We start from the raw sequence: 16,306 nt of genomic DNA, 5'->3' as shown, positions 1-16,306 counted from the left end.
GTCAATAGCTGCCACATCTGTCTCATATTACCATAAGGGCAACTTTAACATCCGCCGAGGCCGACAGACAGATGGTAGCAAGCATTTCTTTTACAGTCAAACAGAATTAAATGTAACCTCTCTCACCTTCCCGTCCTCCCTCCTGTCTCTCTCTTTATACGACCAGGTGTAACTGGCTCTTTGTGCTGAAAATGTCATGTGATTAATCATTGCAGCTGTATTGCACACATTCTCATCACAGTTGCAATGCTGACAGGAATGTCATGTCATATGGGGTTAGAATTGTTGCATTATTCCAAATAAATAGATTAAGATTCACAAATAAATGTAAAGAGTTTCACAAAAATGTATCAAATTCACAAATAAAAAGATCCACAAATAAATGTAAAGGGTTTCACAAAAAATTATAAAATTCCCAAATATTTATTATTTTACAAACACAACTCTGCCTGGATTTTATTTGTGAACCGCTTTCTGTGCATTTGTAAATCGCTGCACACATTTGTGAATAGCTTCTTGTGCATTTGTAAATCCCCACACTCATCTGTGGATTTTGAAACAGTTCTAGCGTCGACGTTCAGACAAATCCACAAATAAGTGGACTCCACCCACCGTTTACTCAAGCCAATCAGATAACGGCCACATTGAGCTGGCCATTCGTAGCACGTTCTCGCTACAACCAATCACGTTTGACTTTACACTCTGGGCGATCTTGCTCTGAAATAACTTTGCTCATTTATCATTCATCAGCATTGGCTCAAATAGGGAGGATGCGTTAGGCCCTTAAAATTGCTACAGCAAAAGATGTTTAAAATTTGGATTTTGTTAGAGTTAGACCATTAGACTGTGTGTCAAGCCAAGCCACAATTTTTATGAGCCTTGGAAAAAGCCAGAGAAACAGCGCTTTACATCTCTGTTATGGGAACAACGTGTTATGGAAGCGTCACGTTATTCAAGATAGAACAGAAAAGCATCAATAAGTAGCTGACTAATGAATAACTGGGTTCAACCTCGTGATCAATACACGAGTTTGTGTAATAGGTGAAATTACTGTCACACAACAGCTTTTCCCACTTCTTCAGTCAAGGAGTTGTAATGTTGCATATGATCAGCTCCGTGGATCTAACAATCTATAGAGCATTATAAGTAGTATTTTAAATATGAAATACCTGTATTACGATTCCCTTTGTTTGTAGAGAAGATATTTGTTGAGAAGATATAGGTGGGTTCTTTTTAAACTTGTGACAGGTTTTTGCATTCCAAGAGATATCATGCATTTAAAAGTGAAATATGCCCGGTAGACAAGCGATATGCATTTATTGATCGGTTAAAACACTTGATCACACAAATAATATTTCATATGAATCAGACTTAATAGTTTATTATGGTAAAAGTAATTTACAGCATCTAAAGTAGGCTAAATGCATAGATGTATTTTTCAGCACTGCAAGATTTGTAATTGCAGCATCCAACCCGGTACACGGTGATGCTGAGGCTCGTACTGTTACATCGCAGGTGGTCATTTGGGCTCATATTTGGTATTCTTTCTACATGACATTTATTTATGTCCTTTAGCTATTTGTCACCGCGATTGTGCTTTAAAAGGCAAAATCATATGTTCTGTAATTTCTTACATCGTGTCTATCCCGTGCGAAGCTATACACTGGGCAAAGCGAATGTGCAAATCATTTGTCCTCGTGTAATCACATGTATATGCAGACAGGTCATATCTGCAGCTAAGGAAACAGACGTCACATAGGGAAAAATGTGTTAACATTTCACACATGCTATAGTTTTACATTATTTGAAACTGCTACAGCAGCAGTGAAAAGATAATGGGGCACTATTTGCTTTTGACGCGCTGTGTCACGCCTCTTGCGTAGAGAGGGTGTTACTGATCATGATGCTCGGGATCTGTGATGATCATAATTCCCTGAGTTTATCCTGATGGAAATATAAAGAGGCCTTAAACTCCAGCAAGCGCCCAAAGATTATTACTGCTCCTTTCAAGGGTGCAAGAATCCACTTATTTGGAGTCCACTTATTTGTGGATTCGTCTGCACGTCGACGCTAGAACTGTTTCAAAATCCACAGACGCGTGTGGGGATTTACAAATGCTCAAGAAGCTATTCACAAATGTGTGCATCGATTTACAAATGCACAGAAAACATATGAAAAATACTTAATCTATTTATTTGGACTAACGCAACAATTCTAACCCCATAATGTCATCTTGACGCGCTCGGTTATGATTTGAATGAATCTGGTCCAAAATTTTCCATCAACCTGTTGCCTTTGGATTGCAACATGACTGGGGTGACAACACAACTGAAATGTGAATTTTGTCACACACACAAAAAAAAAATATTTAATGTTGTCTCAGTTAATAAGTTTGAAAAAAATCTTACATTTAGTTCACTCAAAAAGAAAGATCATTTCTCATCCTCACATTCTTTCTTCCATAAAACCATAAAAAACACACAATGTTTTCCATGCAATTAAAATAAATGGAGACTGAAACTTTCAAATAGGAAAAAAAAAAGGATGCTAAATCACCATAAAAGTATCATAAATGTGGTCCATGTTGTGCAATGTAGTCCAAGTCTTCTGACTTCATAAAAAGACCACATTTTTCTTGTTTTGGTGCTTTTTGTCCCAGGCATAGCTGAGTGTACACGTTTTTTTTTTTTTTTTTTTTTGTATTGTGTTGTGTTGTTGCTGTGTGTCCTCTGTTTTGTTGTGTAAGAGAGTGGTATTGATTTTTGTGATAGTTTAAGTTTGTCTTGGTGAAGTGATATATGGAGCGGGGGTTCTTTTAGTAAGACCGAGTTCATTTAGTTTCCTCCAGGTCAGACCGATACAGACACATATGCCTATGCACACACACTGTGTTCCCAGACCTCCCAAAGACTGAAAATAAAATGCCTCCTAAATCTAATTCAGCAGAACAAATAAACAGAGGAAGAGGAATACGGCCGAACCCAGCTGCTTATGAAATCAGACAAAAAACAAAAACCCAGACACCCTTTCCGTCTTTCTCTAAAGACTCCAGACTTCCTTATGAACTAAGGTGCTTTTCATTGAAGTTATCACACACTGGTTCCCGTTATTGATCTCTCGGTCCATCTGTCTGTTCTTCTCTGCCTCTTGCTCTTTTCTCTTTTTTTCCTCTGTCTCTGATTTGGATCTATTAATGGCAGTCAGAATCTCTTATATTACAATGATGGCACACTGGCTTATAAGGCATGTCTTCCAAGATTTGCGTGTGCGTGTGTGTGTGTGTGTGTGTGTGTGTATTATGTATATATAGACTAAAATGTGTGTGTGTGTGTGTATATATATGTGTGTGTGTGTGTGTGTGTGTGTGTGTGTGTACTGTATGTACAATTCATATACTTTATTCACAAATATAGCACCTTAGCATTATTCTTTGTTATATTGGTGAAAAATATGTTTTCCTTTTACATTTTATTACTGTTATTGGCAATGGCTCTAAAATAATATAAATAATTAGTGGTTATCACAATCTACCCAATATAATTTCCATATCAGTGCATCGCTACCAGTGTTAGGGGTAATATATTACAAGTATCAAGAATCGTTATATTACTTTTTTCATGTAAATTATTATTATTATTTTTTTATTTACAACAAAATAGCTGTTACCTTTTAAAATAAGTAAAGCAAGTTACTTTGTTTTCCCATTTATTGACTGACAGCTCTCCTGTCCCCATGCTGAGAGAAATTGTTAGTAAAGGTGCGGAGGAGACAAATATGAAACCACTGGAGTCTTTCATTTTGGAGAAGAATCTGAGCACAGTGTGTGATGTTGTTGAGGTCTCTTCTAAAACTTTAAAGGAGACAAATGTGAGAGTGTTAGAGTTTTTGTCTCAGGAGACAAGTGTGAGAAGCAGGAAACTCGAGCTGAAGTCTCCATTTTATGTTAAAGTAACCTCATTCCTGTCTAGGAGAAATATTTGAGATGTTAAAGAGATCTCATTTTTTATTTTTCTTCCTTATGAGTAGTCTCAATCTCATTCATCCACACAAACACAACATGCATTGCCATTGAAGATAAATTTAAACTAGTAACCCTTGACAAGACCCAGCTAAAGGTACTTTCCTGCCCCGTTCCCTTCTCGCCTTTCCCAATTTTCCCTGCATACTATCCTGTCCATTAAAAGTGAAAAAACCCAAAGCTAATCGAAAGAAAGAAAGAAAGAAAGAAAGAAAGAAAGAAAGAAAGAAACCTTTTAGCAATAAAACATTTTATAATGGAGTCTTGAAAGAGATTACAGCATAGAGATGTTTCTCATAGCCCTTTCTCATTTTGACTCTTTGACTCTTTTCTCCCAGAACTTTCTCAGGTTTCATTTGTGTACTTTTATTTCTCTCAAGTCATTTTAGAAGAAACCTCCAAGATATTAAAATGAGATATGAGAATCACAACTATGTCTCATGAGCTTAGAAAAAGCAACTTCTGGACAATAAAATATTCCTATAATGGAGTCTTGAAAGAGATTGCAGCAAGGCAATAAAGAGATGTTCTATATGTTTCAGATCATTTTTCAGGTCTCATTTGTGTCTACTTTTATTTATCCTAAGGCATTTTAGGAGAAACATCTGAAACACTGTTGATACTAAATAGAGATATATAGATATATGAGATATAGGAGGATCACAACCTGAGCTTAGAAAAAGCAACTGAGCAATACATTTTTCCTCTGGGTTATTTCTGTCTCGTTCTCTTGTTGCTCTAAGGCACCCAACTATCTCTCTCGGTGAAACCTTATTAAATCTATTAGTGTTAACCTGGCAAAATCTCTGTGGCATTTAGTGATTTTGAGGGACAGCAGAAGTCTGAAGTCTTTGTCCTTGAATGATAATGATGTGATTACCCGATTGATAGCCCTATAGGTGTAAATTAGCCATCAGATTAACACAGAGAGACAGTATCTTCACACGACCTCGCTGACCGACAGACCGAGTTGTTTTTCACCATCAATTTACACTGCACAGAATAGTGTGCTTTTATTCAAACCATCTACATGTTTAAATCATTTATTAGCAAGTTTCTGAAGGTATTTTATGCATAGAACTTCTATCTAACTTTTATCATTGAACTTTTATCAATAACTTTTTATCAATGATTTCTTTCTGTTTTTGCCATGCTGGTGATTTGTCTCTGAACTCTCTCAATAGAGAACTCCAGTGTTAGTAGAGCTGATATTCAGTTCAGTAGTTTTAGAGGTTTTCCCTGGAATGCATGTTACGAGTGTTAGAGTTTGTTATTTATGGTGTTATTTTCTTTGATCTTTCTGGGTTCCTGTCCTTCCTGAAGCAGCTTTACTATTCGTCTCATGTGCTCTACATATTTCATACACACAAAGGTCAAGAATGAGGTTCTTTTAACATGAATATGCGTGTGTAGTATTTATAAAAGTCAAATAATCTGATAGATAGAAGAACGTATCTGGAGAGTTTGTTTGAACTTTGTTTTTCTTATTGGTAAAAAGAATAAACAATCATAAATGATTTGAATTGAGTTCTTACTACTGAATCATAAATAATCATAAGCTTTTGATGGCAGAAACGTTTGGACAGTCTTCAGTAGCTTCAGTAATGTGGTTTTAGAGCAAATACACTCAAGCTGCATAGCTACAGACTGGTCACATCCTATTTTTTACAGTCTATGGTCACATCTCTCTCTCTCTCTCTCTCTCTCTCTCTCTCTCTCTCTCTCTCTCTCTCTCTCTCTCTCTCTCTCTCTCTCTCTCTCTCACACACACTTTATATGTAATGGTATATTGCCATCTGCTGCCTTAGATGGGTAGTGCACTGATTTTTCTTAACAGTGGAGGGGTGTGTATAAATAAAATAAATAAAAAATGTAATATAATTTTTATATTTTTATTGTATTTTTATTTTGTATGATAAAATTATACTTAAAGTATTTATAATTGTATATATTGTTTGTAATATATATATATATAATACTATTATTTACTAAGGTGTAGTCTTTATTTTTTACAATATTTTATATTTATAACATTTTTATTACTTATATCATGTGTATTCTTCTTTATTTAGTATGTGTGTTTAGTAAATCTCCACTTGTGTGTCTCTGAGAAAACTGTCAGGGCATGTGGGCAGAATCCAAATGGAGCCCAGTGTTTTGCCCAATGGCATATTGTGGCTTGTTTTCGTGCTAACACTGACAGCGTTGAACTGCTTGTCTGAGCTGATAAATTGATACGTGATGCTCACACCCTGGTGTTTCTGCGCTGAGCCAGAAAGCCATTTGAGTTTGTTTGCGTTTGTAGAAACTCATATTGTATTCATGCAGTTTCAGTGTGTTCGTGTGCAAGGCTCAGTGAATCTGATGATTGAACATATCACTTCTCATCAAAAGAGGACCATACTTTTGTTGTATAAGCTCTCTTTTTGTGTATTTTATTGCAGGTGTGTGTGACTGCACAGACTTCACCACTGGCCGTTATTGTGAGCGTTGTGAAGATGGTTACTATGGCAATGCACTGACTGACAGCTCAGGCGACTGCTTACCTTGTCCTTGTCCAGATCGCACCACCTGCGCCCAGGTACCAGAGACGGGGGACGTGGTTTGCACCAACTGTCCGACAGGCCAAAGGGGTCAGTTGCAGTCAGTTTATGTGCTATTTGCATAATTCTGCACAAATATTCAGTTCAGCATTAATAAGTAAATACATTAGTAGTTGAAGTACATTATGCACTCACTGTAAATAAATGTACATTTAGTCATTTAGCAGATGCTTCTATCCAAAGCACAAACACAAAGAGCAACAATGAATAGTATGTAAATACTGCTAATGGATTTGAATGGAATCCCAGGTGTACGGTGTGAATTGTGTGAAGATGGTTTCTATGGAAACCCTCTGGGCTGGGGTGGCACAGTGCAACCGTGTGTGATGTGCGAGTGTAATGGGAACGTGGATCCCAACGCTGTGGGCGTGTGCGATCACATGACTGGACGCTGTCTGAAATGCCTTGGACATACAACTGGGGACCATTGTGAAAAATGCAGATCCGGTTACTATGGCAACGCTTTGGCCAAGGAACCCAATCCAGAGCGAAAGTGCAAACGTGAGTGTCATTTAAAACATGAATGTGGCACACAATGAAGACATTTGATTGTTGATATCGGGTGTGTATACTATAGTCATACAGGAAGTATTAATGTGTATCAAGAGCTTTTGCCTACTTTGTCCCTATAAGGACAGTGTAATCTGAAATGACCTATAATATGAAAACCAGCCAATGGCTTAATAAAGATACTGCTGTGCCTTATTGCAAATGTAAAAAAAAAAAAAACTCAAAGGAGTAGGAGACAAAAAGTGCCATTAGCTCAGTATAAAAAGTAAAGAACTCTGTGTAACATCAGTGGTGTTTTGAGACTTCAAAACTGATATTAAATTGTTTTTGAGATGTTCAGCAACATCAAGCATTTTATCCTTCAAAAACTTTGTTGCATGCCTCATTAGAATGAAGACATTAAAAAAACATTCTGTGCATGATCTAGACAACATTTATCATTATGTGGGTGAGAAGATTTTTCTGAAATTTTTGTAACTCGTAAAAAAAATGGGTGGCATAACTTTTTGTGTATCTTGCATCATAATGTTGTAAACTTATGTTTCTCAGCTTGTGCCTGTAACGTGGCTGGGACATCAGGTTCCCCGAATGACTGCCACCCGGACACAGGAAACTGTGTTTGCCTGAGTCATGTGACCGGAAGAGACTGTGGACAGTGCGAATCTGGCTACTTCAACCTGCAGCCAGGCTTGGGCTGTGAGATGTAAGGTTTGGGATATGTCTGTCTGGCTGTCTGTCTGCATGTCTATCCGTCTGCCTGCCTGTCTATTTATCTGTCAGCATGTCTATCTGTCTGTCTATCTATCTGTCTGCATGTATGTCTGTCTGTCTGTCTGTCTGTCTGCCTGTTTATTGGCCTATAGACTAAATTGCATAAATGCTGCACTCTCTTTTTCTTTTCTACAGGTGTAACTGCAATCCCATTGGCTCCTCCTCTTCAGTATGTCATCCTGTCACAGGACATTGCATGTGTCGAACAGGTGTATTGGGGGTGTCATGTGACACTTGTCGAATGGGATTCTTCGGTTTCTCCTCTAGAGGCTGCAGAGGTATTAAGTGTCACTGAACACACAGTTGTCAAAACAGATTTTCCCTTTTAAAATCCTTTATTTAAAATTGAATTATTTATCTTACTTTTGTATATTTTTTAATTGTTAACATGATAAAATATGTAATGATAAACTGTGTAATAATCAATGTATTGTAGTCAACTGTCAATGTTACCTCGCTAACCAATTGTAACAATGATGTCCACTGAAGGCAAGTTTGTAGAGAACCCAAATGCAGTTTATTCACAAAACGTGATCAAACATAAAACAAAGGCATGACATGAACTCAAGACATGGACATGGACATGGACATGGACATGGACATGGACATGGACATGGACATGGACATGGACATGGACATGGACATGGCGCTTACCACAGTGGTTACAGGGAAATAATACTTGCCATCATTCACAAGGCATACATGAGGGCTTAAATACACACAAGACTAATGACAAGACAAGGGACACCTGTGAACAATGAAACAATGAACCAATGACAACATGACAACACATAACACATGGCAGGATCACATGACTAGAACAGGGGTTAACATGACAGACATGGAACAAAACGTATTTTACTGTGAATTCAGCTCAGTAAAATTACAACTATAACACTTTGTTTTGACATGTATATATGTATACAAATGAATGTATATCTAATATTCCATACATATATTTTATAATATCGTAACATAATATCAATCTCCCACCTATAGCATGTAATTGTGACCCCATGGGCTCAACCTCAATGCAGTGCCATGACAACGGTACGTGTTCTTGTCGCCATGGGTTTGTCGGTTATAAGTGTGACAAGTGTGAACTGAACTACTACCAGAACCGCCTGACCCACCAATGTGAGGAGTGCCCTGTGTGCTACAGTCTCATCAGAGACCAGGTGGGTGAGAGAGATGATGAAGCATGAGAAATGATCTGTTTATGTAATGGTTGCCTAGCAGATTAAAAGTTCACAATTACTTGTTATCTCACCCACTCACTAAGTTCCTTTGCTCAGAGACTGTAGGCTCCCATGGCCTACATCTTTCTGGTTGTTCATAATGAGCATGAATGGGTGGTAATGCAAGGATGATTTTAGCTCTGCCCTTTAAATGATTGTGGAAAGCTGAGTGGGTGTGATAATCAAACCTACATCTACTGCTGTAATTGAGTGCTTTGGAGGTTAATTTTTTTTATTATGCTACTTTTACACATTGTCTCTAAATTTTCATTTCACAAGTTTTGGTAATGGTTTTTATTAGATTTTTTACATTGTTATGTGTACAGGCCAGTAAACTGAAAGCCAGACTGCAGGAGTTGGAGACGCTGCTCAGTGGTTATGACTGCAACAGTCGGCAGTATCGTGGGCGCCAGCAGTACAGGCACCAACATAATGGCCTGGACAATCATATACAGAAGGACCAGGTTGAAGACTATCTGCCCAATGCCCTGGAGGACCTCCTTGCTATTCAAGGTGAGAAAACCTTTAGACAAAAGTCCTTAAAGGGATAGTTCACCCAAAAATGAAAATTTTGTAATCATTTACTCGCCCTCAAGTTGTTCCCAACCTGAATTAATTTTTTCTTCTTCTGATGAATACAAAAGAAGATATTTAGAAGAATATGGGTAACCAAACAGTTGATGGGCACCATTACTATGGAAGTCAATGGGGTTCATCAACTGTTTGGTTACCCATATTCTTCAAAATATATTCTTTTGTATTCAGCAGAAGAAAGAATTTTTGGGTGAAATATCTTTTTAGCCTCTTTTGTCCTGAGAATTGATCAACATTTAAAATGGCATTAAATGGTAAAATACCGTTATTGTGTTTTTCTGAGGGTTGATTTAATCTAATATTATACTATAACTTGCAGTACTGTTTAAAAGGGGTCAGTATGATTGTAGATTTGTAGAAAATAAATTAACCTTTATTCCGAAAAGATTAAACTGATCAAAGGTGATAGTAAAACTTCTACATTGATACAAAAAAATTTACATTTCAAATAAAGGCTGTTATTTTGAACTATCTGTGTATCAGAGAATCCTAAAAGCATATTAAGCAGCACAAGCACAACTCTTTAAACATCGATAATAATAATAAATGGTTCTTGAGCACCAAATCAGAAAAATATCATTTTAAATAGATTTTAAATTGTAACAGCATTTCACAGGTTTAATGTTTTTACTGTATTTCTGATCAAATAGCATAAGAGACTTCTTTGAAAATATTACCGACCCCAGACTTTTGAACAGTGTAATGTAAATCTAAAACAAATTTGTCCACTATGGTTTGGACAGTCACAATTTATCATAGTTTATTAAAGACGAATGTGGAACGTATCAACAAAGTGAGATTTTATTGTTGGATGCACATGCAAATGTGTGCCTTGTTTCAGCTTTGTTGCTTCTGCCAGTGACAGTTGTTTTGTTGGAAACTCACTGCTGATGCAACACTGATGTTTCTTCTTTGATGCAGAGGCTCGTGAGGCCTTCATTAAGCAGTTCTCACAGCTGGAAACATCTGCCCAGACCTTACAGCTGCAGCTGCGTAGCATTGCAACAGCGCTAAACTGCAATTTGACAGACAGTGGAAAAGAATCAGAGAAAGGAAAGACTCTAAAGGGTGAAAATGAGTGTCAAGAGCTTGTTGACACTTTATCCACTGCTCTGAATATGCAGGACCAGCTTCAGAAGATGACTCTTGACCTTAACAGCATGGTGAGTCTGCACAGATCAATTAAATGAGTGTCTAATCTGTCTGACCAGAGAACATGTCTTAATGGAGGCTTTTTATGTCTCTGTGATTCTCTTCAAACATCTTATTCTCAGGTCATCCCTTCTGTAATCCCTAAAGAACCAAACAAATGGAATGCCATAGTGAACGAATCTGAGGTGCTAGTGAAAAGGTTTGCAGAAATATTGACTACAAATCTGTTTTAATGTAGATTCAGGTTTTAAATGTGACTTCTGCAAACATGGTTTATACACTGTAAAAAAAAATCTACTTAAATTATATTAAACTGACTTTTTTTCATTAGTTAAAGCAATGTAAAAACATGTTGTCATAACTCATTGATTATAAGTTTTTACAGTGTAATGTTTTCTTTTAACAGTCACACAGACATGGCAGCTTATATAGAGCAGACAGCAGGATATGCCTTTAAAATGGCTAACAGAACCTATTCACAGCTGATAATTCTACTAGAAGACAACTCCACAGAGTCTCATGTACAAGATCTCACAGAGAAGTGAGTTACATTACGTTTGTGTCTGTATGCATCAAACGCATTTTGCGGTTCTTTGGGTATTGGCCCTTAATAACTCATTTTAAATGTCACTCTCTATCTATTTTTGTCTGAAAGGCTAGAGGAGATGCAGCAGTTGAAGGAGAATCTGACCCTTGGGGTTAATGAGACTTTAGTGACACACCTGTCACTTCAGAGGCACAACTCTGAGATAGCCGCCATTTTAGAGAACATCACTGCTTCACTATCAGAACTACGCACAACAGAAGGCAATTTCACACTCACAGTGGAGGAGTTCAATATAACATCTTTCTCTCAGATGTTTAATCAAACAAATGTCACAGCAACCCAGGATCCAGAACTTACAGAGGTTTGTCCATGTAGTCTCGATGGAGATTGTGGAACTGCTATTGATGCCTTAATACACTGAGGCCCGGTTTCACAGACTTTTATTAGGCTTTAGTTTGATGGCTTTAATAAACATTACTTAGAAAAAAAAACATTACTGGTGTGCATCTTGAGACAAAACCATGGCACTGACATATTTTAAGTTATGTCAGTGCAAATTGCTTTCAGTTAAAACAGCTCAAACATGCGTTTTAGCCTGGAACTAGGCTTAAAAGGGGTAGTTCACCCAAAAATGAAAATTCTGTCAGTAATTACTCACCCTCAGGTTGTTTCAACCCCGTAAGACTTCATCTTCATCAGATCGTTCATCTTCAGAACACAAATTAAGATATTTTTGATGAAATCTGAGAACTGGCTCACTCCTTCATAGGCTGCTAGGTAATTGCATATGCCGGCCCAGAAAAGTTAGTAAAGACATCGTTAAAATAGTCCAAGTGACTACAGTGGCTCAACCTTAAGTTTATCAATCGACGAGAATACTTTTTGTGTATTATTATTATATAATATTTTTTTTGCACACAAAAAGTATTCTCGGGTGTGTTTTTGGGTGAACTAACCCTTTAAGCCTGTGAAACCGGGGGTAATTGTTGGTCAACATGCATGCAGTTTTATTAAAGGGATAGTTCACCCAAAAATGAAAATTCTGTCATCATTTACTCACCCTCAAGTTGTTCCAAACTAGTGAACTATCCCTTTAAATAATTAAAATCTCAAACATCTAGAGTTGGTTTATGGAAAACAAAAATTAGTGAACAACAGGACACCACTAGTGCTTTGTTATCATCATTTGAGTCTTCGGAAGCATTCATAAACATTATTTTATGGTCTAACCATGTGTTTTGTTAGGAAAATAAGTGCTCTTTGCATAATCTTAGACATATTTATTTGGACTGTCTCCTTGTATCTTTTAATGCTAATAGGCAGTGGGGTTTTTTTTTCAGAAAGTTCCTTAAAGGATGTTTTTAAAAAGGTTTCATAAGGAAAATGTATTGGATTTAAAAAATATATCATATCTAAGATGTCTGTCGATTGTTTCTTTTGTTGTAAAACACTTTGATTTTGCCATGAAACTAACTAATGATGCTGATATGACTAAAAATAATAAAAAATGTAACTTCTTGCAATAATAAAAAAAGTTTTTGAATTCAAATTCATCTGGATTTCAGAGCGAGGACCTGATGAACAGGACAACCGAGTTGGAAGCTTCTGTTCAGTCCAAAGAGCATATGATAAATATGACTAGAGAGGAAATTCAGCCCCACGTGGACAGTGCTGAAAAACACCTGAAAACTGTTCAAGAGCTCAAAGAGGTAAAGCTTCACTGCACTATCAAAGAAGAATAAAAAATGTCCTAGTAATTAGAGGTCTAGCAGTTCTTTCATCCTGTGAATTTCAGCACCTCCTGCCAGTCAGTCTGGTGGGAAATGTTAAAGCATGAGAGAAAAAACAACAGGGATGTGTTCTCAGCTCAAAGCAAATTCAAATGTGACAATTTCCTGCCAAAAGAGAGTGTAATGAGATGCATCTTTTGTCTTTTTATCTGAAGCTGACGGCTGTGGCTGAGGGATTTAAGGTGTCAGCCATCTCCTCTGTGGTGACAGGGAAAGAGGTTGAGGCGGAGTTCCTGTCTCTACAGAAGGTTCTGGAAGGTAACCATTTCTGCTTTATACTTCTTTTATATTTCCGCTGTTGATTCATGGACTCCTTTTTTCAAATTATGACACTAGACAGAACATATTTGAGCAATAAATGTGGTAAATAATATGTAAGTGAATAAATAATTTTACCAATTGAGTTAATTGAGATTAAAATTAAGCATTTATAATGAACAAATTAAAGAAATTTAGAAGTATAAAGACTAATATGGTAGAGTTGAGCACTGAGAAATACAGCAGTAGAACGGTGTACAGTAACATTATAGTTCAAAAGTTTCTTTTTTGAAAGACATTAACTTGAAAGCATGAAATTGACAGGAGAGTGACAGGAAAAGTTTTTTTAATGTTATAAATAATTTCTATTTCGAATAAATGCTGTTCTTTTTAACTTTCTATTCATCAAAGAACCCTAAAAAAAAAATCTATCATGGTTGGAGCAAAAATATTAAAGCTGCAAACTGGTTTCAACATTGATAATAATAAGAAATGTTTCTTGAGCACCAAATCAGCATATTAGAATGATTTCTGAAGGATCATGTGACACTGAAGACTGGAGTAATGATGCTGAAAATTCAGCTTTGCCCACACAGGAATAAATGACATTTTTAAATGTATTCAAATAGAAAATAGTTATTTTAAATTGTAATAATATTTCACAATATTACAGTTTTACAGTATTTTTGATCAAATGAATGCAGCCTTGGTAAACAAGGAGACTTGAGACTTATTTTTTACATTAAAACATCTTAGCAAACTATATAATGTACAATGGAAGAAAGGACATGTGAAAATGTAAAAAATGTACTTTACATTATAATAATGTTCTTTGCTGTAGACATGGAACAAGACTGGCCTCAGCTGCCTACACTCAGCAAAGGGTATCTGAAGAGAGAGAAGTTGCGGAAAGAGAAGACCCTGCTGGATGTGGAAAAAAAAGTCAAGCAGATGGAGAAAGTGATCAAACCTGCAGTGGAGAACGCTACGGCTGCGAGCAGCACAGCTAAACAAGCAGAGGAGACTGCAGATGCAGTGGCTAAAGTAGGCTATGCTGAAGCACTTAAAGGGGTCATATGATCATGGTAGCATTATGTTGTGTGTTTGGTTTAATGCAATGCAAGTAATTATTTTACACATACTGTACATTATTGTTGCTCCTCTATGCCCCACCTTTCTGAAACTCGGCGATTTTTACAAAGCTCATCATGTGCTCTGATTGGCCAGCGATCCAGTGCATTGTGATTGGCCCAAAAACCTTAAGCGTGTGACGGAAATGTCACGCCCCTTACCGTATGGAACATAAGCTCCCAAAGCAATAATGACAAGTGATAATATCGGTAGGCTACCATATCAATTCGAGCCGATTCTGAACCGGAAAATACAGATGACCAAGCTGATCGATCAACTTTGCCGTCTTCAGCTGATCGTATCAGATTTGTATGGTTGTATTTCATTGGGGACATAATTACTGATTATAATGACTTATACTCCATTTTTTCGCGTCGCGCTACGGGTGTGAGAACACTATGTAAACATAAAACTATGTCTGCATTTGTGATTGTAGAAATGACAAGCAAGCGCTACTCTATACTGCTCAAAACTCACGTTTGAATAGTCAGTAGCAAATTCTTAAAATATGAAAACATACTTGCAGGCTGTGTTTGTGAGTCAGAAGCACCAGAATGCACTGCAGAGATGGAATTGCCCCACTTTCTAGAATCAGCCTTTGTGCACAGCCGGCCTTGTAACGTACTCTCCCTGGTTCTGGAAACAGTCCTCCGAAAAATGCGCAGCACACAGTCGAAAATGTTAGTTGTACTGTTCTTGAACAGTGTTGTAAATAAAGCTTAAGCACTATTTTCTAATTGTGAAAGGCCAAACAAAGTAGTTTGGCTTTCGCAACGAAAAACACAGCATCTCCACGACATGGCGGCGCCAGCAGCAACAATAATACAGCGAGAATAAAAGTTACGCCTTCTTTCTTTGCGTATACAGTTACTGTGGTGTTATGAAACTCTGCCCCCACAGACTGACGTAGATTTGTGTGGCATGTTTGAATGAAGCGTTTTAGGAAGGAGTGGCTGAGCCTTAACTTTTATTAAGAATATCTCTTTAGGTTTGAGACTTTGAGCTTTGTAACTCTGCAGATCGTATACATGCACAAACAGCTACATAAGACACTTAAGAAAAAGAAAAACAAGAAATCGCATCATGTGACCCCTTTAAACTGTCAGTCATGTTTAGCTAAAGTTTCTGTCCAAATGACAAGTAATTCAATCAAAATATTAGTTGGTAACATTTTTATGCTACATGTATAGTTCATTCTGTTCATCACATTGTGGTTATAGAAGTTGTGTGTAATAGCACTCTGAAAGGCAATTTAATCAAATCAAGTCCCTAAACCCCAAGATGTGTATACACTGCATTGCCTCGAGGAGCCTAGACTGAAACAAGAACTGATGGGAACTAAAAGACTTGTTATGCTTTTATTCATGACAGGATGCCAAAGCGTCTCTCACACAGGGGAAACGGGCAAAACATGCATCTGGACAGTTGCGTTCAGCTGTGGACATCAGCGTGGAGCAGTTGACTGAGCTGGAAAGCCAAGCTGTGCAGAAACAGGAAAGCATGGATGCAGAGGAGGTAAACATTTGGCATTAACTTGATAGTGGAATTGCCGGTGTTTGTCCAGTTGGCTAGAACCTCAATGTCATTATTATTAGAACGCAGACTTCTGCTGGACATTCAGTACTGCCGGTCTGTAGGGGGTTTGAGACACTGCAGTACATGTACCAGAGAAAAAAAACTTTTTTCATTTTTAA

The 16,306-nt window shown here is 37.2% G+C and overlaps 1 protein-coding gene across 1 annotated transcript in view; it reads left to right on the top strand.

The window, feature by feature from the left end:
- Positions 1 to 16,306, top strand: part of lamc3 (laminin, gamma 3) — a 71,449-nt gene that overhangs the window by 52,594 nt on the left and 2,549 nt on the right. The window contains exons 13-26 of the mRNA XM_084413933.1: positions 6,463 to 6,651; positions 6,871 to 7,122; positions 7,681 to 7,834; positions 8,038 to 8,180; positions 8,902 to 9,080; positions 9,467 to 9,653; positions 10,656 to 10,897; positions 11,009 to 11,085; positions 11,293 to 11,427; positions 11,542 to 11,794; positions 12,999 to 13,142; positions 13,379 to 13,481; positions 14,323 to 14,525; positions 15,984 to 16,127. Coding sequence (XP_084270059.1) covers positions 6,463 to 6,651; positions 6,871 to 7,122; positions 7,681 to 7,834; positions 8,038 to 8,180; positions 8,902 to 9,080; positions 9,467 to 9,653; positions 10,656 to 10,897; positions 11,009 to 11,085; positions 11,293 to 11,427; positions 11,542 to 11,794; positions 12,999 to 13,142; positions 13,379 to 13,481; positions 14,323 to 14,525; positions 15,984 to 16,127 — 2,405 coding nt within the window. The remainder of the gene's footprint in view (positions 1 to 6,462; positions 6,652 to 6,870; positions 7,123 to 7,680; positions 7,835 to 8,037; positions 8,181 to 8,901; positions 9,081 to 9,466; positions 9,654 to 10,655; positions 10,898 to 11,008; positions 11,086 to 11,292; positions 11,428 to 11,541; positions 11,795 to 12,998; positions 13,143 to 13,378; positions 13,482 to 14,322; positions 14,526 to 15,983; positions 16,128 to 16,306) is intronic.

The sequence above is a fragment of the Rutilus rutilus genome (genome assembly GCF_951802725.1).
Source record: "Rutilus rutilus genome assembly, chromosome: 7".
NCBI lineage: Eukaryota > Metazoa > Chordata > Actinopteri > Cypriniformes > Leuciscidae > Rutilus > Rutilus rutilus.
This window is presented reverse-complemented; position numbering and strand designations above follow the sequence as displayed.